The 22,863-nt window shown below is 38.5% G+C and overlaps 1 protein-coding gene across 1 annotated transcript in view; it reads right to left on the reverse strand.

Annotated features, from left to right (window-relative positions):
* VWDE (von Willebrand factor D and EGF domains) overlaps nt 1–22,863 on the reverse strand; it is a 258,980-nt gene that overhangs the window by 125,818 nt on the left and 110,299 nt on the right. The window contains 5 exon segments of the mRNA XM_053714104.1: nt 8,681–8,817; nt 9,203–10,095; nt 19,322–19,530; nt 21,730–22,003; nt 22,105–22,178. Of these exon segments, the coding sequence (XP_053570079.1) occupies nt 8,681–8,817; nt 9,203–10,095; nt 19,322–19,530; nt 21,730–22,003; nt 22,105–22,178 (1,587 nt within the window).

A 22,863-nucleotide genomic window follows, 5' to 3' on the forward strand; every position in this document is an offset into this window, starting at 1 on the left:
TTTACAACATTTTAAAGGTTTATTGAAGTCTGCAAATGCTTCCCAGGTACTTTGCGAGGTCCAGGGATATGTTGATGCTCTAGTAGCTCCTTGGTATTTTCAACTAGTATGTTTTTCCTTCTCTGGTTCTCCTGCCAAGGGTATTTGCCAGAATCAGACAGGAGGGAGTATCTGTAATATTGTTTGCCACAGCTTGGTCTCACAGAACTTGGTTTGCAGATCTGGTTCAGATGTCCAGTTGTCCTCTATATCAGGATCTTCTATCTCAAGGTCCATTTTTTTCATCAGGATAACAAATCTCTAAGCTTGATAGCATGCAGATTGTACGCTTAGTTCTTAGGCAGAGGGGCTTTTCAGAGTCTGTTGTTGAGACTTTGATTCAGGAAAGTAAAACTAACTAGAAAGATCTATCACAAGGTTTGGAAGGCCTATATTTCATGGTGTTTGAATTGTTTTTTCCAGGCATTGCTTTTGCATTCCTAGGATTTTGCCATTTTTGCAGGATAGATTAGATAACGTTTTTTTCGGCTAGTTCCCTTTGGGGTTAGATTTCTGCCCTTTCAGTTTGGTATATAAGAAAATTGCTAATCTTCCTGATATTCACTGTTTTGTACAGTTGTTTATCTAGATTAAACCTGTTATAAACCCAATCTCTCCTCCTTGGAATCTTAATTTAGTTTTAAAAGTTTTACAGGCTTCACATTTTGAGCCCATGCATAAAGTGGATGTCAAGCTTTTATATTAGAAGGTTTTGTTTCTTTTGGCTATTTCTTATGTCAGAAGAGTTTCTGAGCTTTATTCTCTTACTTGTGATCCTCTAAAACATATTTTTTTAAAAAAAAAGGTAGTTTTGAGAACATTGTTTGCCTATGTCCCTAAGCTGGTGTCCTCGGACAATAGGAGTAGGGAAATTGTTGTTCTTTCTTTTTATACTAATCCTAAGAATTCCATGAAGAGACTTGTTCATAATTTGGATGTGGTCGGGGCTTTGAAGTTGCATTTGCAAGCAATTTAGGATTAAGCCCCTGAAGATCTTCCTACCTTATCTTCACCACGCCGGGTATCACCGATCCGTCCAGAAGAGGCTCCGAAGTCTTCCTCCTATCCGGCAAGAAGAGGTCCAGAAGAGGGTCCAAAGTCTTCCTCCTATCCGGCAAGAAGAGGACATCCGGACCGGCAAACATCTTCATCCAAGTGGGATCTTCTATCTTCTTCCACCCGGCGCGGAGCGGGACCATCTTGAAGCAGCCGACGCGGATCCATCCTCTTCTTCCGGCGACTCCCGACGAATGAAGGTTCCTTTAAGGGACGTCATCCAAGATGGCGTCCCTCGAATTCCGATTGGCTGATAGGATTCTATCAGCCAATCGGAATTAAGGTAGGAAAAATCTGATTGGCTGATTCAATCAGCCAATCAGATTTTTCCTACCTTAATTCCGATTGGCTGATAGAAGCCAATCCGATTGAGCTCGCATTCTATTGGCTGATTGGAACAGCCAATAGAATGCAAGCTCAATCTGATTGGCTGATTGGATCAGCCAATCCGATTGAACTTGAATCAGCCAATCAGATTTTTCCTACCTTAATTCCGATTGGCTGATAGAATCCTATCAGCCAATTGGAATTCGAGGGACGCCATCTTGGATGACGTCCCTTAAAGGAACCTTCATTCGTCGGGAGTCGCCGGAAGAAGAGGATGGATCCGAGTCGGCTGCTTCAAGATGGTCCCGCTCCGCGCCGGATGGAAGAAGATAGAAGATGCCGCTTGGATGAAGATGTTTGCCGGTCCGGATGTCCTCTTCTTGCCGGATAGGAGGAAGACTTTAGACCCTCTTCTGGACCTCTTCTTGCCGGATAGGAGGAAGACTTCGGAGCCTCTTCTGGACGGATCGGTAATACCCGGCGTGGTGAAGATAAGGTAGGAAGATCTTCAGGGGCTTAGTGTTAGTTTTTTTTAAGGGGTGTTTGGGTTAGATTAGGGGTATGTGGGTGGTGGGTTGTAATGCTTGGGGGGGTATTGTATGTTCATTTAAATGCAAAAGAGCTGTTTTCTTTGGGGCATGCCCCGCAAAAGGCCCTGTTAAGGGCTGGTAAGGTAAAAGAGCTTTACAATTTTTATTTTAGAATAGGGTAGAGCATTTTTTTTATTTTGGGGGGCTTTGTAATTTTTTTAGGGGGCTTAGAGTAGGTGTAATTAGTTTAAAATTCTTGTAATCTTTTTTTATTTTTTGTAATTTAGTATTTGTTTTTTTTGTAATTTAGTTTAGTTGATTTAATTGTAGATAGTTTAATTAATTTACTGCTAGTGTAGTGTTAGGTTTAATTGTAACTTAGGTTAGGATTTATTTTACAGGTAATTTTGTAATTATTTTAACTAGGTAACTATTAAATAGTTATTAACTATTTAATAGCTATTGTACCTGGTTAAAATAAATACAAAGTTGCCTGTAAAATAAATATAAATCCTAAAATAGCTACAATATAATTATTATTTATATTGTAGCTATATTAGGGTTTATTTAACAGGTAAGTATTTAGTTTTAAATAGGAATAATTTATTTAATAAGATTTATTTTATTTCGTTAGAATAAAATTAAATTTAACTTAGGGGGGTGTTAGGGTTAGAGTTAGACTTAGCTTTAGGGGTTAATACATTTATTAGAGTAGCGGTGAGGTCCGGTCGGCAGATTAGGGGTTAATAATTGTAGGTAGGTGGCGGTGACGTTGGGGGCGGCAGATTAGGGGGTAATAAATATTACGTAGGGGTCGGCGATGTTAGGGGCAGCAGATTAGGGGTACATAGGGATAATGTAGGTAGCGGCAGTGTGCGGTCGGCAGATTAGGGGTTAAAAAAAATTAATAGAGTGGCGGCGATGTGGGGGGCCTCGGTTTAGGGGTACATAGGTAGTTTATGGGTGTTAGTGTACTTTAGAGCACAGTAGTTAAGAGCTTTATGAACCGGCGTTAGCCCAGAAAGCTCTTAACTCCTGGCTTTTTCCTGCAGCTGAAGTCTTGTCGTTAGATTTCTAACGCTCACTTCAGCCAAGACTCTAAATACCAGCGTTAGAAAGAGCCCATTGAAAAGATAGGATACGCAATTGGCGTAGGGGGATCTGCGGTATTGAAAAGTCGCGGCTGGAAAGTGAGCGTTAGACCCTTTCCTGACTGACTCTAAATACCAGCGGGCGGTAAAAAACAGCGTTAGGACCCCCTAACGCTGGTTTGGACGGCTAACACAGAACTATAAATCTAGGCGTTAGTTTGTTTGTTAATTTTTGTGGTTGTAGGAAAGGTCAGAAAGCTATGACTGTTTACTTTGGCATCTTGGCTTAAGCTTGGCTTTTTGATTTAAAAAGCTTACTTGGAGGCGAGTCATCGACTTCCCAAATTAATTTCTGCCTATTCTACTAGGTCAGTTGCCACTTCCTGGGCTTCTAAGAATGAGGCCTGTGTAGATCAGATTGGCAAGGCAGCCTTTTGGTCTTCTTTGCATACTTTCACTAAATTCCATATTTGCAATATATTTCTGCTACTTCTGAAGTAGCCTTTGGTAGGAAAGTCCTTCAGGCTGTTTCTGGTTGATGTTGGATTTTTTTCTATGCTTTTTTCCTTGTGTTTTTGCATGAATCCTATTAATATAATATATTTAAGCTCTTTTTAGTATTGTGGAAAAAAAGTCATACAAATATATATTGAATGGACTTCAATACTTGGGTATTCGTTTTCCAGGAGTAATGGATTGTGGGCTCTCACCACCTATATGAAAAAAAGATAATTTAGGTTTACCTGATATTTTTTTTCATGGTGATGAGAGTCCACAAGACCCCACCCTTATTTTTTCTGGTGGTAGTTTGTATTTTTTAGCACCTCTTTTTTTTTCCATGCTCTTGTTGCTTGCTCTATTTTTCCCTTTTCTACCTCTTTTGGCTGGCTATATATCAGACTAGTTACCATAGAGGTGTGAGGGGTTTTATAGGGCTGTTGGAGTTTGTGAACATTTGCCTCCTAGTGTCAGGAAAGGTAATTCCCAGGAGCAATGGATCGTGGACTCTCACCACCATGAAATAAATGAATTTATCAGGTAAGCATAAGTTATGCTTTTAAAAAATAATAATCATATATATAGAGAAAAATATTTAAAAATAAAAAGAACATTTTCCTCTATGTGAAGAACATAGGAATGTAAAGTATTCCTAACTCACTTTGAGTTCAGCGCAGTTGGACCTAAACAGTGTTGTATTAGAAGATGTTAAAGGAACAGTATACACACATTTTCCTATAACTGCATGTGATAGATACTAATATAAATAATAATAGGCACAGATACTTATATAAAAATCCAGTATAAAACCGTTTAAAAACTTACTTAGAAGCTCCCAAATTAGCTCTGTTAAAAAGGCAGCTAGAACATCCACTGCAAGTGGGTAAAACAGACACTCCCCCCTCCCCTTCCTCTGCATATGAAAAGACACTTTACACAAACAGGAGCAGGCTGGAGTAGGTATATGTCGGATGCACGACAACTTCAGTTATGTGCCAAAGAGATATGATACATGTAAAGTATTCCCAGTGTTTCAATTTAAAACAGTCATTTAATAATACATTTGTATACATTGTGTGTTAGCAAATTAGAGGTGGTTTTAATTCTACATTTTTAAAGGGGCATTAAAATAATTTTGAAAAGTTACAGTATATAACAGCAGGTAGGGCCGCCACTAGAAATTTTGGGGCCCCTGACTTAACCATTGATCAGGCCCCCCCCCCCTCCTTTGACATGTGCAATTTTTGACCAAGTGACTAAAACGTATATGCACTTTATTCTTGTGTCTATTTAAACTTGGAAATGTTGTAAAGGTAGTAACATACACTGAAACACACACACACACACTCACACATAAGGATTCACATATAGACACTCTAGCACAGTGTTTTTCAACCAGTGTGCCGCGGCACACTAGTGTGCCGTGAGAGATCCTCAGGTGTGCCACGGCAGACTGACAACAGTGTGACATATTTTTTAAATTTTGCTTGTTTTTTTATTCTGGGCCGTTTTTTTATTTTAAGTGAGATGATGACTGAAGGTAACTGCGCAGTAGCAGCTCGCTTCCCTGGCCCGTGTTCACACTTAGAAGGAACCCCCACCCACCACAACACGTGTCTAGTGCCGGCTCTACACGCCGCAACACTTCAATCTCCCATGCATGCTGGTGCAGCTTTGCTCCTCCTCCAGAACAGCCTGCAGGGGTGTCCCTCTTTCAAATTTTGAAATATTGGGTGGTATGTGACAGGCTCATCAGGCATCATTTACAACCATGACATATTGACATTCATTCACAGACAATTATTATGATTGTTTGTGAATGAATGTCAACATGTCATGTATAGTTTGTAGGAGGCATGGCATGACAGCACAGTACAGTGTGTGTGTATATATATATATATATATATATATATATATATATATATATATATATATATATATATATATATATATATATATATATATATATATATATATGCTGTATTAGGCTACAATGTGTGATTTTGTAAAATTTTGGGATGGTGGTGTGCCGCAGGATTTTTTAATGTAAAAAAGTGTGCCACGGCAAAAAAAGGTTGAAAATCGCTGCTCTAGCAAACACGCAAAGAAACTCAGACACAGACACCCAAACAGACACTTAGCACTTGTTTACATTGACCTGACAAGTAATGAGGTAAACTACAGTTTTGTAAAAAAAGGAGATTTAGAAAACAAAATATGGAGTTCTGGTTATCTTTTTGTAAAGGAAGATTGCAACTAAATGATGACAAGAGCATGCAGTGGCTGAATGGAAGGGCCCTGAACTGCCTAAACAATAATTTAAAGGTTAAATGGTAGATTGGTGAATTCCGGAAAGGTCTCATTAGTCTCAGTCTGTAGAAAAGATGTGAATAATCAGTAGTAAGGTCAAAATGTCCTACAAAGGAACAGACAATGGACACACACACAAACTCAAACTTGCACATACATCCAAGGAAACACCAACAGAGACCGCCTCAGAAAACACACAAAGACATACACACACAGAGACACCCACAGAAAATACAGAAAGACATACATACACACCCTCACTGAGACATCCACAGAAAACACACAAAGACATACACACACCCTCACAGGAACACCCACAGAAAATACACACCCTCACAGAGACATCCACAGAAAACACAGACATACATACACACACACACACACACCCTCACAGAGACATCCACAGAAAACACAGACATACACACTCACCCTCACAGAGGCATCCAGAGAAAATACACAAAGACAAACACACGCCCACCCTCACAGAGACACCCATAGAAAAAGCTCAAAGACATATGCACACACCCTCACAGACATCCACAGGAAATGCACAAATACATACACATCCACCCTCACAGAGATACCAACAGAAAAAAATACATACACACTTATAGAGACACAAACCAAAGCACAAAGACATAAACACAGACACCCACAGAAACACTCACAGGAGGAAACATTGATGCACCTTGCATCCCCTAAATGTACAGTGTGTGACATGCATGATAAAAAAAAATGCAGAAATTAAGAGATCACTTTTTAAAGAATCATATTTGTAAATGTGCAAACAAAAATAATTCTGTGAATTCAAAATAGTATATTAATGATCTGGGTAGATGGCTAGATGAAGAAAAGTACTTTTAAAAGGTTGACATATGTTTGTTTGATATTTTCCCCATTTTCCCCAACCAAGAGCACCACTTCAAATATAGTGTACAAATGTTCCCATCTGTCAGCTGTACTTGTGGATTTTGAAAATGCTGTACTCTATATGGTCTTGGTGGAACCATAAGCTGTGGTACTCATTCCATTAGATCTGGTTAAATGCAGGATTTAAGCTTGTTGGTATGCATTTCAAAATTAAGTCAGCTGTAGAGTAAACTGAACAGTTTTAAGTTAACCTGTCTAATTTCCAACACTGAACAATCTTAGTCTGAGAGTATAACATGTTATGCAGATGTAAAAATCTTGGATAAAATGCCTCCTTGTATCTGGAAAGTCCTTGCATAAAGGGGCAGTAAACTGGAATGTAATATATATCATTTGTGTATTGAGGAGGAAACATTTCTGCATGGTTTTAAATATAGAATTTCTACAGCATTGTCAAATAATCATAAATACACTGCTGCTAAAAAAAATGTGTTTTTATGGACCCCTGGCCCCACCATACAAATACTACCACACTGAAGTTACAATCTTAAATTGCACAAAGAAATAAAAAACATTTGCTAAGTAATTCCTACCTCCTCTGCAAATGAAAGTGATCAGCCGTCTGACTCAGGCACACACTCTACAAACAAAGTGCCAAGTATGTCTCACACTGTGCATAGTGGTTTAGTGCACACTCAGAAATCCTCTCAAATGCTAATACTTTACTCCTTGTAATAACATTGACCATGCTCAATTAGCACTCTGCTGTAGTACCCACTGGTGGCTGCCAAAATGAATGTAAAAAAAAAATATATTTTTTTTTTAAGTTCTTGCCTCATGGGGCCCCCCTAGCCCATTGGGCCCCTGACAGGAGTCACCCCTGTCACCCCCTGATGGCGGCCCTGACAGCAGGTGTAACCAAGAAAGGTTCTGTCTCATTTCAAAGCAAACACTGTAAGGTAAAGGCTACCTGTGACACATTATATTGCTCTTTAAATGCCTGTAGCTAATTCAGAGACAAAGCAGAAATATCTTTCAACGGTCACATTTTGAGGTCAGTTGAAATTGCAGGATGTAGTAATGCCTTTGGTACATTCAAACAGAATAAGACATACATTTTCTTTGAGGTATATAATTTCTATTTAGTTATTTGCCTGCTTTTACTTGCTGCAAACATTTGGAAAATACATTTTAAAGGGACATTGTGCACTAGATTTTTCATAAATATTTTGTAGATGATACATTTATATAGCCCATCTGGAATTGTTTTTGTAAAAAATATATAGTTTTGCTTATTTTTAAATAACATTGTGCTGATTTTCAGACTCCTAACCAAGCCCAAAAGTTTGGTTTGTCTAATGGGTCTTTTCATATGCAGGGGAGGGGGGGAGGGAAAGTGTCTGGTCTCCCTGCTTTCTCAGCATATTTCAGTGGGTGTCCCAGCCTAACCTCATTATCAGTGCTAAATTAGGAGCTTCTAAGTAAGTTTTTAAAAGGTTTTATACTGGATTTTTAGATCAGTATCTGTGCATATTCTTCTTTATAGTATTGCCTATTACATGAAGTTATATGAAAATTGGTGTATACTGTCCCTTTTAAGTTCCTTTTATATACAAACAGGAAAGAATTATATTTTATTCCATGTGAAATAAAAAATGCTTCCACGCAGGAAAAAAAACATAATTTGCTAGACTACCGTACCACTTTTTGTATCTATGCATGTCAGTAATTCTCTATATTTGTCTAAATCACAGTATCAGAATCATAAGTTCAATTATGCACTAAGGTTTTTTTAAGGTAGGTTTACTTCATACCAAAGAAATACTGTATTACGTTAATAAATATAAAACATAATCTAAAGAATCATTCACTATGGATTTACTTATAAAAAAAGATTATTAAAATGAAACTATGAGAAGGTCTATTGTAGTGAAAAAGTGAACACAAGGATATGCATACCTGCTGCTTAGTAAATTCACATTTAAGATTAGGTGTTTCTTTAAAACCGAGTCCAAACACTCTTACAGATGTACAATCGTATTTACGAACATCACATAGGCCATCATTTTCAAGCTCCATAATCTCCGGCACCTGGTCTTTACAACAAAATGGAAACATGGTCAGCACCAAAAATCATAAAATAAGAAATTTAATTTGATACAATGTCTTCATAGGAGACTAGACCAGGAGCGGGAGGTCCCAGACCTGACACTGATTAACTAAGCTAAATGCATTTTTGTATAGCACCTTTCCCCTACACCTACCAGCTTCTATGTAGCTATAAAGACATTACAAGATATTCTCTTTTGCTCCTCTTTGATTTCTATCCCTTTTCACTCTTCACAATAATCTCTCATTGTAAAGGCTGACTTATTGTGTAACCGAATTGTAAGGCAATATCCTTGTCAACATACATTTTATATTAAATTGTTAATAATTTTCACAAAGCAATAAATATCCATAAAAAGTGTTGCTTCTTACCAGCTAATATGCTGCAGTCATAGGAACTGAAACCATGATAGCAGGAACAACCCCAATCCATGCACTGCCCATTGCCACTACAGAGGTTAGGGCATTTTAAGGCTAAGATAATGTTTTCCACAGGATTTTTTAAGGGATTTGTAATATGGTGTCCTGATTCCACCAGTTTTCGTTCACACTCATTTTCCAGTAGAGCCAAACCAGCTTCTGCCCAGTTTAAGTCATCTTTCAGCAATAAATCTACCATGCACATATCAGCTACATCCTTTAAGCGATTTCCAAGATAATAAACACACACATTTCCTATGCTTGAGTTGAAAACTGTTTGCTGGCAAAGTTCTGAAGCGTAAAAATGAGTCATCCCTGATGCAGTAGGCCAAGAAGGATGAAACTCCGGGTGTGTATCGGTAGAATGGTCTTCTGGGAAAAAGTAGCTGAAGCCTTCCAGGTCAGCTTGACTCAGGCTCTGATACTGGAAGGTTGAAAGGTATTCATAATAATTCTGACGTTTAAATCTGTTTTTAATGGTGTCAACCTTAGGAATATGGCCTTTAATTCTAACTTCACTTGAATTCAAACTAAGTCCATCTTCAGAAGAATATGTTTCAATTTCTTGAAGAATATCTGGGATTGAACGCTTACTCAAATCCCTCAGGGTATCTAGAGAACTTATGTACTCAGCTGTTACATCTAGGCTAGGTATCAGTGAGGTATATATAACATTATCATTCTCTTGGCAAATGGAAGCATAATCAGAATGAGAATGTGTTATAACAACATTAGAAGATATGGGCATCTCCTTCCTATTATAAGTACAGCTGCAGTATTTTGTGTTTTTGGTAAATGATGAGGAGGATGGTGTTTTGTCAAAAAAACTAGTTCCAGCAGAAATTCTGTGAGAACAAAAAAATAAATAAATTAAAATTCCTGTAAAATTATGTGCATTCAAATTTACTTCTGCTAAACATCATTACTAAAAATCAGGGCTGTCAATTTGTTGTTTGTTTTTAAACAAATGCTGAGTTTGGATATGTCAAATTTTTTCATACTTTTAAATGTTAGTAATCTTATCTTAATTTAGATACATACTTATGAGTAATAAAGAAATAGGAACTGTATGAGATAATTTACATGCTCAGCTGCTTTGTTAAACCCTCATATTTATGCCCACAAAAAATATTTTTCAGTTCTTTAAGATTTTTATCCAGTGCATGCTTAGTGATAAACATCCTTTTCGAGTTAAATGGAAACTACAAAAAATTTAATTAACAGAATTGGAAAATGGTTTTACAAACTGGTTATATAATTACAGAAGAACTATTTTTTTTCTATTTGCAACCAACTCTGGTGCACCTCTATTTAAAGTGAAGGTCCATTTTGATGAATTAGTGCCCTGTTTTTAATAAACCTATTAAAATCAAGGGCACTTTAATTCATCAAAATTGGCATTTCACTGTTTTCTTCAAAAACTTACCTTTTATAATCCTGGCAGCCGCTCCAGCACTTCCTCCACCCGTCGCAAGCCGTCTTCGCGGGTCCAAAATGACGAATCCGGCTTCTTCCAAACACAGCGTTGCATCAGGCCAAGATTCCCCCGGGGGGAAGCTGTGATTGGAGGAAGCCTGATTCGTCATTTCTGACGTCTGCAGAGGCTTCCAATGGCCGGGGAAATCGATGGAGCGGCATTCAGGATTAAAAGGTACATTTTTGAAGAAAACATGTGAAATGTCAATTTTGATAAATTAAAGTGCCCTTGTTTTTAATAGGTTTATTAAAAACCGGGCACTAATTCATCAAAATGAACCTTCACTTTAAATATAAATAGTATCCAAGTGTTGATTTATATGGTTATTAGTTATTTTGTTGCAAACTTGATATAAATCTAACACTCTCCTCAGTTGCTGCTAAGTAATAAATGCTTAAACACTCTGTCATAGTATCAGTAAATTATTGGTGCTCAGGGATTAATTATTCGTAACTAAAGGTATGTGGAGTGATATTATGATAACGGCATGTGAACTGTGTCAATTCACCATTTGTTTGTTTACTATCAACGTGATCTGAATACCATTAAATGGCAATAACAAAAAATCGTAAGTACCTCCGGCCAATAAACACGTCAGACAATCAGTGCTGCAGTATCAATGTGGAGCCATAATGCCTTGTGGCTTTTCATTTTTACCAATAAAAGTTATTTTTTAACTTAGATACAAGCGTTTTTACCTTTTCCACAGCTGGACTAAGATCCATGTTTGTTCAAGCCAAATTATATAATTACAGAAGTGAATTATTATTTCTAAAATTTTAAAAAGGTCTGAAAAACTTCTAAATCGTTGTTAAATGTAATGAATAAAAGGTAAAGCAATACACAATGAAAAAAATCTCTTAAGGAGATAAAGAAATGGAAAGCTCTCTGTGAATCAAGGAATATGGACAGTACCCGAATTAGAATTCTTGTCCACAATATTTTTTTTCACCTAATTCTCACTCAAGCTTGGCTTCAGAAAGCTTGCCCATAGCTTTAAAAAAACAAAACACAATTCTCTTTGTTTATACTCCTAAACTTCTCAGCTGATAAATTATCACCCTTTGCATCTAGAAACGTCCTATTTTCTAACTTACAATGGCACTGGATTTCCTACCTATTTCATTTATTTATTTTCCCTCTCTGGTACCGTCTCTCCTCCTTTTCATGTTAATTGATGTCCCACACCTTCTAATTGGCAAACTTGACTAACTCATGTGTATGCAATCCTCTCTATGTAATTCACACAAATCAGCTGTCTGACTTATTTTCATTATTTTTTGTTCATATACTGTATCTTTAAAAATCCAAACACTAGCTCCCACTCTTTTCTAGAATTATATTTAAAGGGATAGTCTAGTAAAAATTAAGCTTTCGTGATTCAGACTGAGCATGCAATTTTAAACAACTTTCTTATTTACTCCTATTATTAATTTTTCTTTGTTCTTTAGGTATCTTTATTTGAAAAAAACTTAGGAGCCAGCCCATTTTTGGTTCAGTACCGGGGTTGCGCTTGCTGATTATTGGCTAAATTTAGACACCAATCAGCAAGCACTACCCAGGTGCTGAACCAAAAATGGGCTGGCTCCTAAGCTTGCATTCTTGCTTTCTCAAATAAAGATACCAAAAGAACAAAGAAAAAACAGAATTTATGCTTACCTGATAAATTACTTTCTCTTGCAGTGTATCCAGTCCACTGATTCATCCTTACTTGTGGGATATTCTCATTCCCTACAGGAAGTGGCAAAGAGAGCACACAGCAGAGCTGTCCATATAGCTCCCCCTCTAGCTCCGCCCCCCAGTCATTCGACAGATGGTTAGGAGAAAAAGGAGAAACCATAGAGTGCAGTGGTGACTGTAGTTTAAACAAAAAATTTTAACCTGACTTAATTGCCAGGGCGGGCCGTGGACTGGATACACCGCAAGAGAAAGTAATTTATCAGGTAAGCATAAATTCTGTTTTCTCTTGCAAGGTGTATCCAGTCCACGGATTCATCCTTACTTGTGGGATACCAATACCAAAGCTTTAGGACACAGATGAAGGGAGGGAACAAGACAGGTAACCTAAACGGAAGGCACCACTGCTTGCAAAACCTTTCTCCCAAAAATAGCCTCCGAAGAAGCAAAAGTATCGAATTTGTAAAATTTGGCAAAAGTATGCAGTAAAGACCAAGTCGCTGCCTTACAAATTTGTTCAACAGAAGCCTCATTCTTGAAAGCCCATGTGAAAGCCACAGCTCTAGTGGAATGAGCTGTAATTCGTTCAGGAGGCTGCTGCCCAGCAGTCTCATAAGCCAATCGGATGATGCTTTTCAGCCAGAAGGAAAGAGAGGTAGCAGTCGCTTTCTGACCTCTCCTCTTACCAGAATAAACGACAAACAAGGATGATGTTTGTCTGAAATCTTTAGTTGCTTGTAAATAGAATTTCAAAGCACGAACCACATCAAGATTGTGTAAAAGCCGTTCCTTCTTAGAAGCTGGATTAGGACACAGGGAAGGAACAATGATATCCTGGTTAATATTCTTATTAGAAACAACCTTAGGAAGAAAACCAGGTTTGGTACGCAAAACTACCTTATCTGCATGGAACACCAGATAGGGTGAATTACACTGCAAAGCAGACAATTCTGAAACTCTTCGAGCAGAAGATATAGCTACCAAAAACAAAACTTTCCAAGATAATAACTTAATATCTATGGAATGTAAAGGGAACCCCTTGAAGAACTGAAAGAACTAAATTTAGACTCCATGGAGGAGCCACAGGTCTATAGACAGGCTTGATTCTGACTAAAGCCTGTACAAACGCTTGAACATCTGGTACTTCTGCCAGACGCTTGTGTAAAAGGATAGACAGAGCAGATATCTGTCCCTTTAAGGAACTAGCTAACAAACCTTTCTCCAATCCTTCTTGGAGAAAAGGCAATATCCTTGGAATCCTAATCTTACTCCATGAGTAACCCTTGGATTCACATTAAAAAAGATATTTCCGCCATATCTTATGGTAAATTTTCCTGGTGACAGGCTTTCTAGCCTGGATCAGAGTATCTATGACTGATTCAGAGAACCCACGCTTGGATAGAATTAAGCGTTCAATCTCCAAGCAGTCAGCTGCAGAGAAACTAGATTTGGATGCTTGAATGGACCCTGTATTAGTAGATCCTGCCTCGTTGGCAGTGTCCATGGTGGGACAGATGACATGTCCACTAGGTCTGCATACCAAGTCCTGCGTGGCCATGCAGGCGCTATCAGAATTACCGAAGCCTTCTCCTGTTTGATTCTGGCTATCAGCCGAGGGAGAAGGGGAAACGGTGGAAAGACATAAGCTAGACTGAAGGACCAAGGCGCTACTAGAGCATCTATCAATGCCGCCTTGGGGTCCCTGGACCTGGATCCGTAAAGAGGAAGTTTGGCGTTCTGACGGGACGCCATCAGATCCAATTCTGGAATGCCCCATAGCTGGGTCAGCTGAGCAAAAACCTCGGGGTGAAGTTCCCACTCCCCCGGGTGAAAAGTCTGACGACTTAGGAAAACCGCTTCCCAGTTGTCTACTCCTGGGATGTGAATTGCAGATAGATGGCAAGAGTGATCCTCCGCCCACCTGATTATTTTGGTTACTTCCTTCATCGCTAAGGAACTCTTTGTTCCTCCCTGATGATTGATGTATGCTACAGTCGTGATGTTGTCCGACTGAAATCTGATGAATTTGGCCACCGCTAGCTGAAGCCATGCTTGGAGCGTGTTGAATATCGCTCTCAGTTCCAAAATGTTTATCTGGAGAAGAGACTCTTCCCGAGACCATAGGCCCTGAGCTTTCAGGGAGTCCCAGACCGAGCCCCAGCCTAACAGACTGGCGTCGGTCGTTACAATGATCCACTCCAGTCTGCGGAAGCACATTCCCTGAGACAGGTGATCCTGAGACAACCACCAGAGAAGAGAATCTCTGGTTGTCTGGTCCAGTTGGATTTGAGGAGACAAATCTGCATAATCCCCATTTCACTGTTTGAGCTTGCACAATTGCAGCGGTCTGAGATGAATTCGAGCAAAAGGGACTACGTCCATTGCTGCTACCATTAATCCGATTACCTCCATGCACTGAGCTACAGATGGCCGAGGAATGGAATGAAGAGCTCGGCAAGTAGTTAAAAGTTTTAACCTTCTGACCTCCGTCAGAAATATTTTAATTTCTACCAAATCTATTAATGTTCCCAGGAAGGGAACCCTTGTGAGCGGGGACAGAGAACTTTTTTCGGTGTTCACCTTCCACCCGTGAGACCTTAGAAAGGCCAGAACAATCTCCGTATGAGCCTTGGCTCTGGGAAAAGACGACGCCTGTATTAAGATGTCATCCAGATAAGGTGCTACTGCAATGCCCCGCGGTCTTAGTACCTCTAGAAGGGACCCTAGCACTTTTGTGAAAATTCTGAGAGCGGTGGCCAACCCGAAGGGAAGGGCCACGAACTGGTAATGCTTGTCCAGAAAGGCGAACCTTAGGAACTGATGGTGATCTTTGTGGATAGGAATATGAAGGTACACATCCTTTAGATCCACGGTAGTCATATATTGACCTTCCTGGATCATCGGTAAGATTGTCCGAATGGTCTCCATTTTGAATGATGGAACTCTGAGGAATTTGTTTAGAATTTTTAGATCCAGGATTGGCCTGAAAGTTCCTTCCTTTTTGGGAACCACAAACAGGTTTGAGAAAAACCCAGTACTTGTTCTGTAATTGGAACTGGATATATCACTCCCATCTTGAGTAGATCTTCTACACAGCGTAAGAACGCCTCTTTCTGTGTCTGGTCTGTAGACAGACGAGAAATGTGGAACCTTCCCCTTGGAGGGGAGTCCTTGAATTCTAGAAGATATCCCTGAGCAATGATCTCCAATGCCCAGGGATCGGGAACATCTCTTGCCCAAGCCTGAGCAAAGAGAGAGAGTCTGCCCCCTACCAGATCCGGTCCCGGATCGGGGGCTACCCCTTCATGCTGTCTTAGTAGCAGCCACAGGCTTTTTGGCCTGTTTACCCTTGTTCCAGCCCTGCAAAGGCTTCCAGGTTGCCTTGGGCTGTGAAGCATTACCCTCTTGCTTTGTGGTTGCAGAGGTTGAAGCAGGACCGCTCCTGAAGTTGTGAAAGGAACGAAAATTAGCCTTGTTTTTAGCCTTAAAAGGCCTATCTTGCGGGAGGGCATGGCCCTTTCCCCCAGTAATATCCGAAATAATCTCTTTCAACTCGGGCCCGAAAAGGGTCTTTCCCTTGAAAGGAATATTTAGTAATTTTGTTTTGGACGACACGTCGGCCGACCATTACTTGAGCCAAAGCGCTCTGCGCACCATAATGGCAAAACCAGAATTTTTTTCGCCGCTAACTTAGATAATTGCAAAACGGCATCTGTGATAAAAGAATTAGCCAGTTTTAGAGCATTAATTCTATCCATGACTTCGTTATATGAAGTCTCCCTCTGGAGCGACTCCTCCAGCGCCTCAAATCAAAAAGCCGCTGCAGTAGTTACAGGAACAATGCAGGCAATAGGTTGGAGAAGGAAACCTTGTTGAACAAATATTTTCTTTAGTAAACCTTCTAATTTTTTATCCATAGGATCTTTGAAAGCACAACTGTCCTCAATTGGTATGGTTGTGCGCTTGGCTAATGTTGAAACTGCCCCCTCTACCTTAGGGACCGTCTGCCACGCGTCCCGCCTGGGATCAATTATGGGGAACATTTTCTTAAAGATAGGGGGGGAACAAAAGGTACACCTGGTCTCTCCCACTCCCTAGCAACAATATCCGCCACCCTCTTAGGGATCGGAAACGCATCAGTGTATACAGGGACTTCTAGATATTTGTCCATTTTACACAATTTCTCTGGGACCACCATAGGGTCACAATCATCCAGAGTTGATAAAACCTCTTTAAGCAATACGCGGAGGTGTTCCAATTTAAATTTAAACGCTAGTGAATCTGATTCTGCCCGCTGAGAAACTTTTCCTGAGTCAGAAATTTCTCCCTCAGACATTACATCCCTCGCCCCTACTTCAGAGTTTTGTGAGGGTACATCAGATAAACCTTCCAAAGCTTCCGACTGCTCCTCATCTGTTCTCAAGACAGAGCTATCGCGCTTTTTAGGGAAAACTGGCAGTTTGGATAGAAAGGCCGCAAGGGAATTATCCATGACTGCCGCTAGTTGTTGCAATGTAATAGGTGCCAAAGCACTAGAGGTACTAGGTATCGCTTGAGCGGGCGTAACTGGTGATGACACATGGGGAGAGGAAGGCGGACTATCCTCATTACCTTCAGTCAAAGAATCATCTAGGGCTATATTTTTAAGTGACACAATATGATCTTTAAGTGTATAGACACATTAGTGCACTTGGGACACATTTTGAGTGGGGGTTCCACCATGGCTTCTGAACACATAGAGCAAGGCTTTTCCTTAGTGTCAGACATGTTTAACAGATTAGTATTATATACAAGCAGGCTTGGAAAAACACTTTATCAAGTAAAAAACACAATTTGCAATAAATGGTACTGTGCCTTTAAGAAATAAAAAGCGCACACAATTTTACAAAACGGTGAAAAATGAACCAAATCTCTTGAAATTTTCACAGTATGTACCTAATGCTTCGATATGATTGCACAGCAAGTTTCAGCCTGATTAACCCTTTAATACCCAAACCGGAGCCGCCTAAAGCAAACAACCGGTTAATAAACTACAGCACCTTGCCACAGCAGCCTGCTGTGGCCCTACCTTCCCTTATGGATTAGATTTGAGAAAAACAAGCCTCTTGAAGTCCTCAAGCAGTCTCTGGACCCATGTGAAGCCGCATGCAAAGAAATCTGTCAGAATAAACTGTGCAACTGAGGCGCGGAATTAGGCCCCTCCCACTCCACAGCTGTGGGGCCTTCAGAACCCAATTTAGGTGACTAAAAATAATGCCATGTGGAATAAAACCCCGAATAAACACATCAAAAGTGCTTTAAAAGTGTAAATAATGAGTATTTTGTTAATTAAAATAATTGATTGCCCTGCAAAAGTGATAACCAGTCTATGGAGCACTCTTAAATAAGCCTCTAGTTCTATACTAAGTCTCAGAACATGGCTTACCCTTCCCACATGGGGATTCTTGTCAGTCTTCTAGCATTATCTTGTCTTGACTAGAAAAAATATGACTGAAACATACCTCAAAGCAGTTAAGCCTGCAAACTGTTCCCCCCAACTGAAGTTTTCTGGTACTCCTCAGTCCTGTGTGGGAACAGCAATGGATTTTAGTTACAACATGCTAAAATCATTTTCCTCTCAGCAGAATTCTTCATCACATTTCTGCCAGAGAGTAAATAGCACAAACCGGTACTATTTAAAAAGAACAAACTTTTGATTGAAGATATAAAACTACAAATCTAACACCACATTCACTTTACCCTCCCGTGGAGATGCCCTATCTGTTAGAGCGGCAAAGAGAATGACTGGGGGGCGGAGCTAGAGGGGGAGCTATATGGACAGCTCTGCTGTGTGCTCTCTTTGCCACTTCCTGTAGGGAATGAGAATATCCCACAAGTAAGGATGAATCCGTGGACTGGATACACCTTGCAAGAGAAAAAAATGTATAATAGGAGTAAATTAGAAAGATGCTTAAAATTGCATGCTCTATCTGAATCATGAAAGTTTAATTTTGACTTGTCTATCCCTTTACGCTTGTAATCATCATGTCAACAGCACTGTTATCCCTTTGCATCTCTGCAATAATTCCCAAATACACGACCCCTCTCTGCTTTCCACTGATATGCAATTTCTTTCTGCTCTCATAAACTCTCACCATATATGCATATAAGTGTTGCCCCACATGATAGCAATCTACTTCCTTACTCAATCAAATGGTCTTGGAACTTTTCACACTTGAAAATCTACCTCTAATTGTGTATAACTATATAACCCTATCTAACAGAGAACTCTTTCATTACTCCTCTTGTGCTATGTTTCTCCTATCTCTAAACCTTAAACTTTTTTCCACCTATTTATATCATATTTATTACACTATTTCTTGCATTTCTTTAGATGGGAGCTCTATTTTAATTAGGGATTTTATTGCCATTATATCTGTACAGCTCATCAAAAGATTACATGTCTACTAGATTATTTAACATATTCCATTGTTCAGTCCTATTTAACCATTGGGGCCGATTTATTATGCCTCGTATTGGCCAAAATACATCTGTTTCCGTGCGAGCCTTCAGGCTCAACGGAAACAGAAGTTAAGAAGCAGTGGTCTTAACTCATACGCCTCCATTGAGGCTGCGGACAGCAATCCGCCCGATCGTGTACGATTGGGTTGATTGACACCCCCTGCTAGCAGCCACAAATCTGAAGTGGGCAGCATTGCACAAGCAGTTCACCAGAACTGCTTGTGCAATGTTAAATGCCGACAGCGTATGCTGTTGTCATTCAGCGATGTCTGGCGAACATGATCCGCTACAGAGGATCATGTCAGCCAGACATTGATAAATCGGCCCGATTGACACTTTCAAAATACTAATAATAATAATAATACTACAAATAATAAAAATATAATGTGTAAGAATAAATAATAAAAAGGTCTTACTTCCATTGATTTATAAAATAAAGATAGTTGTTTGAAGGCTCTTCAAGTGGGTCTCCTTTGGTGTTATGAAAGTCATTGTTAGAGTTTCCATCAAAAGTTCCACAAAGTCCCAACGTGTTCTTAAAGTCAGATCCAGGAGCCCTGAGGGTTAAACTCATTCCCCAGTCACTAACATCAGCACGAATAAAAGCTCCAGATGAGAAAGAAATCTAAATACAAAAAAAATGACCAAGCAATAACAGTGTCAAACTCACCATATGTCAATTGGGGACCTGCACTGTTCTAAAATCAGTATTGAAACAATTTCAGAGTATACAAGAAATAAAGCCATAAAATCTCCCCTGCTTTGCTTCTTCAGAGAAGAAACTAACATAAGGAAAAACAAGGAGACAAGAGGAATTAGATTGGGCCATGCAATTAGATTGGGCCATGTATCTGGAAGATAATTGCTGCAAGTAATTCTGAAGAGAGAGTAATTTCAGAGAATGGTAGGACTAATAGAAAGGGACAATAATAAGCAGATAAGAGGAAAAAACTGCAGAAAATAAGATTTTTGACAACTAGAAATTAGAGTAATATCTAAACAGTAAGATAAATAGTGGCAAAATATGGAAGAGGCACTTTAGCTATAAGAGTAGTCACAAATATAAAAGGTGAATAGATATGTGAGTATACATAACAAACAGTTCTAGGGCAAAACCAGTACCAACAACAAAAGACAAAAACTTATAGTAGAATGTAGGCTGTAAGGTACAATGAAAAAGATGATAACAAATAATGAAGGTGTGCAAAGTATTGTGCCGAAAAAGGAAGAGACTGATTCAAGTTCTTAATTCTATGTTCATATCAATGTAGCTGATAAAGAGCTTGTATTTTTAGTTTCAAATAAATAAATACATAAATAAAATTGTATAATAGACAATTTACCATTCATTAAAAAATAAATAAATAAATATTAACATAATATTATCTCCCTTAAAAATGTACCCTTTTTATTATAAATATGTTGATTCAATTAATATTTTTCTTATATATTTCAGATATTTACAGGACTATATAGAATTATAAAAATGCTGGCAATGGTTAGAAAAGTATTTTAATCATTTTATACTCTATATCCTACTATTTGTTGTATAAAACAAAAGATGATTATGTTTGGCTGAAATTTGAAACCTGCGTTTTGAAGATAATTTTCCTTTTCTAACACCAGCACATTTGCTGAAATATATATTTGCTTATTTCAGTTAACTGTGGGCCCTCTTGAGAAATTTCCAGGAAGCATCTTTACTATGACATGCTGGACACATCTGTTTTCTGGCAAAAAGACTAATACTTTCCCACAGGCATTAATTTAACCCATGTATCACAATGGTTCTTGGGCCCCCGAAGTCCTGAATATGATTATAAATCACTTACTGTAGAGAATAAAAGTATATGCAAATGCAGTTAAAAGGGAAGTTTTCTCAGTGCAATACTAGTGTATGTGTCAAGCCTCAAGAGTTACCAATTTTGGATGATTGATCTGTTTCCTATACATCTTTGACAATGCTGTTTCTTAAAAAAAAATATTCTTGATATTTTTTCCTGCACCAGTTTTAATATGAATTGATAAAGCTCAAGAATTGAATTTATTATGAATAGAAAGCGTTATAATGAAACAAGTGCATTGCGTAAAGTCAACCCTTGTCTTTATTTCTAATGTTATGAGGACAATGTGTGTTTTATTAACATACATTATTAAGAAACCTCAATAACCCAGTTGGTGTGGTGTGTGAAAGACTGTATCTGCCCCATTCATGCATGATTATCAAGTTGGATCCATTTCTTTCATGATTCAGAGAAATCATACACTTTTTAACAGCTTTCCAAAGTACTTCTATAATCTAATTTGCATTATTATTTTGGTATCCTTTGTTGGAAAGCAGGCTTAAAGCAGTAATGCAGTACTGGGAGCTAGCTGTTGATTGTTACTGCACATATTTGCCTCTTGTCATTGGCTCACCCAATGTGTTCCGCTAGCTCCCAGTAGTGCATTGTTACACCTTCAACAAAGTATACTAAGAAAATAAAGCAAATTTGATAATATAAGTAAATTGGAAAGTTGTTTAAAACTAGATGCTCTATCTGAATCATGAAATAAAATGTTTGGGTTGCATGTCCCTTTAATATACTTTCTGTTGCATAGTGATGGAATAGAGTACTTCCCAGGATTTAGATCATTTGTTTGTCCTGAGATAATCTTTGTATATTTAATACATTTGTTTTTAAATTGATTATAGAGAATAAACCCTCTATAAAACTGACTTCTACAAATAAAAATCATATCATTTAGGTTATACTTAAAATACAAAAATGTTATGCTTTTCATGGACACATTTATAGACAAATAAACTCATTGAAATACATACTGTAATCTTTCTTCCTAAATAGGATTCAGTGATTTTGAAATTTGTACTTGTTGAATCCCGGCTCTTCACTGATAGATGAGGTTGGGATTCGTGAAGCTGACCGCTGCACATGTCAAATGAAATGACGTCATTTCCTTCTTTGGCAACAAAGCCACAGTTACATGAGGCCGGGTAGTGAAGGCTGCCACAATCCCATTGGCGGACATGAACTTCAAAGTCACGTGATGTACTCTTGTATAGTACAAAGGTTCCAGTGTTAAAATTGTCATAATATCTGTATACAAATAGTAAAATAAACTGAATAAAGTATGACACATCGATATATGCATTAAAAATTGTAGCTACGGTAATGAGAAAGCTTATTTCAGATATTACCTTCCATCAAATGTAATCACGTGAGGATCAGTAAATGAATAGCAGAAAGCTGTAGGAAGGTCCTTCACTGTTATCTATAAACAAAATAAAAAAAAAAAACGAAAATTGCACCAATTTGTAAATAATTACAGAAAAAAACCCAACAACATTGAATTATTCACCAGTCTACACTATAAGACATCAAAAGGTTTACACAGCACATTTGCAAATACTAGGTAGAAGTGGTTTGCAGGAAGCAATGTATGATAGATTGTAATAAAAGACATAAAACTTCATTAGTTGGTGACATATGTTAAAATTTTTTGCTTAGTTCACAGACTCTAAGGAAGTTTGGTGCTGGTATAGTGCCCAATGAAGTATGTCAGATTGTGAGGTATACTGAATTATTTTCTTTTGTACTATGATAGTTTATAACATTCGTAGTAAATAAACACTAGCCCTCCTATGTTTGTACATTCTACAAATTACCCTAATATGGACACAATTACCTTACTATTTGCATCCACATGTAAACCCTTAAGTCACGTTTTCTGGGTAAAAAAACACTATTGTTGAACAGTCATTGTGCTGGCAGTAAATTTGAATGAATATGAAGAAAAGCAATGAGCACTCTAAGGGGTATATTTATTATAGTGAGAGCGGACATGATACAACGCAGCGTATCATGTCCGCTTCACATCGATAAATGCCGACAGCATACGCTGTCTGCGTTTATCATTGCATCAGCAGTTCTTGTGAAGTGCAGGTGCAATGCCACCC

Source organism: Bombina bombina, chromosome 5, assembly GCF_027579735.1.
Source record: "Bombina bombina isolate aBomBom1 chromosome 5, aBomBom1.pri, whole genome shotgun sequence".
Lineage (NCBI taxonomy): Eukaryota > Metazoa > Chordata > Amphibia > Anura > Bombinatoridae > Bombina > Bombina bombina.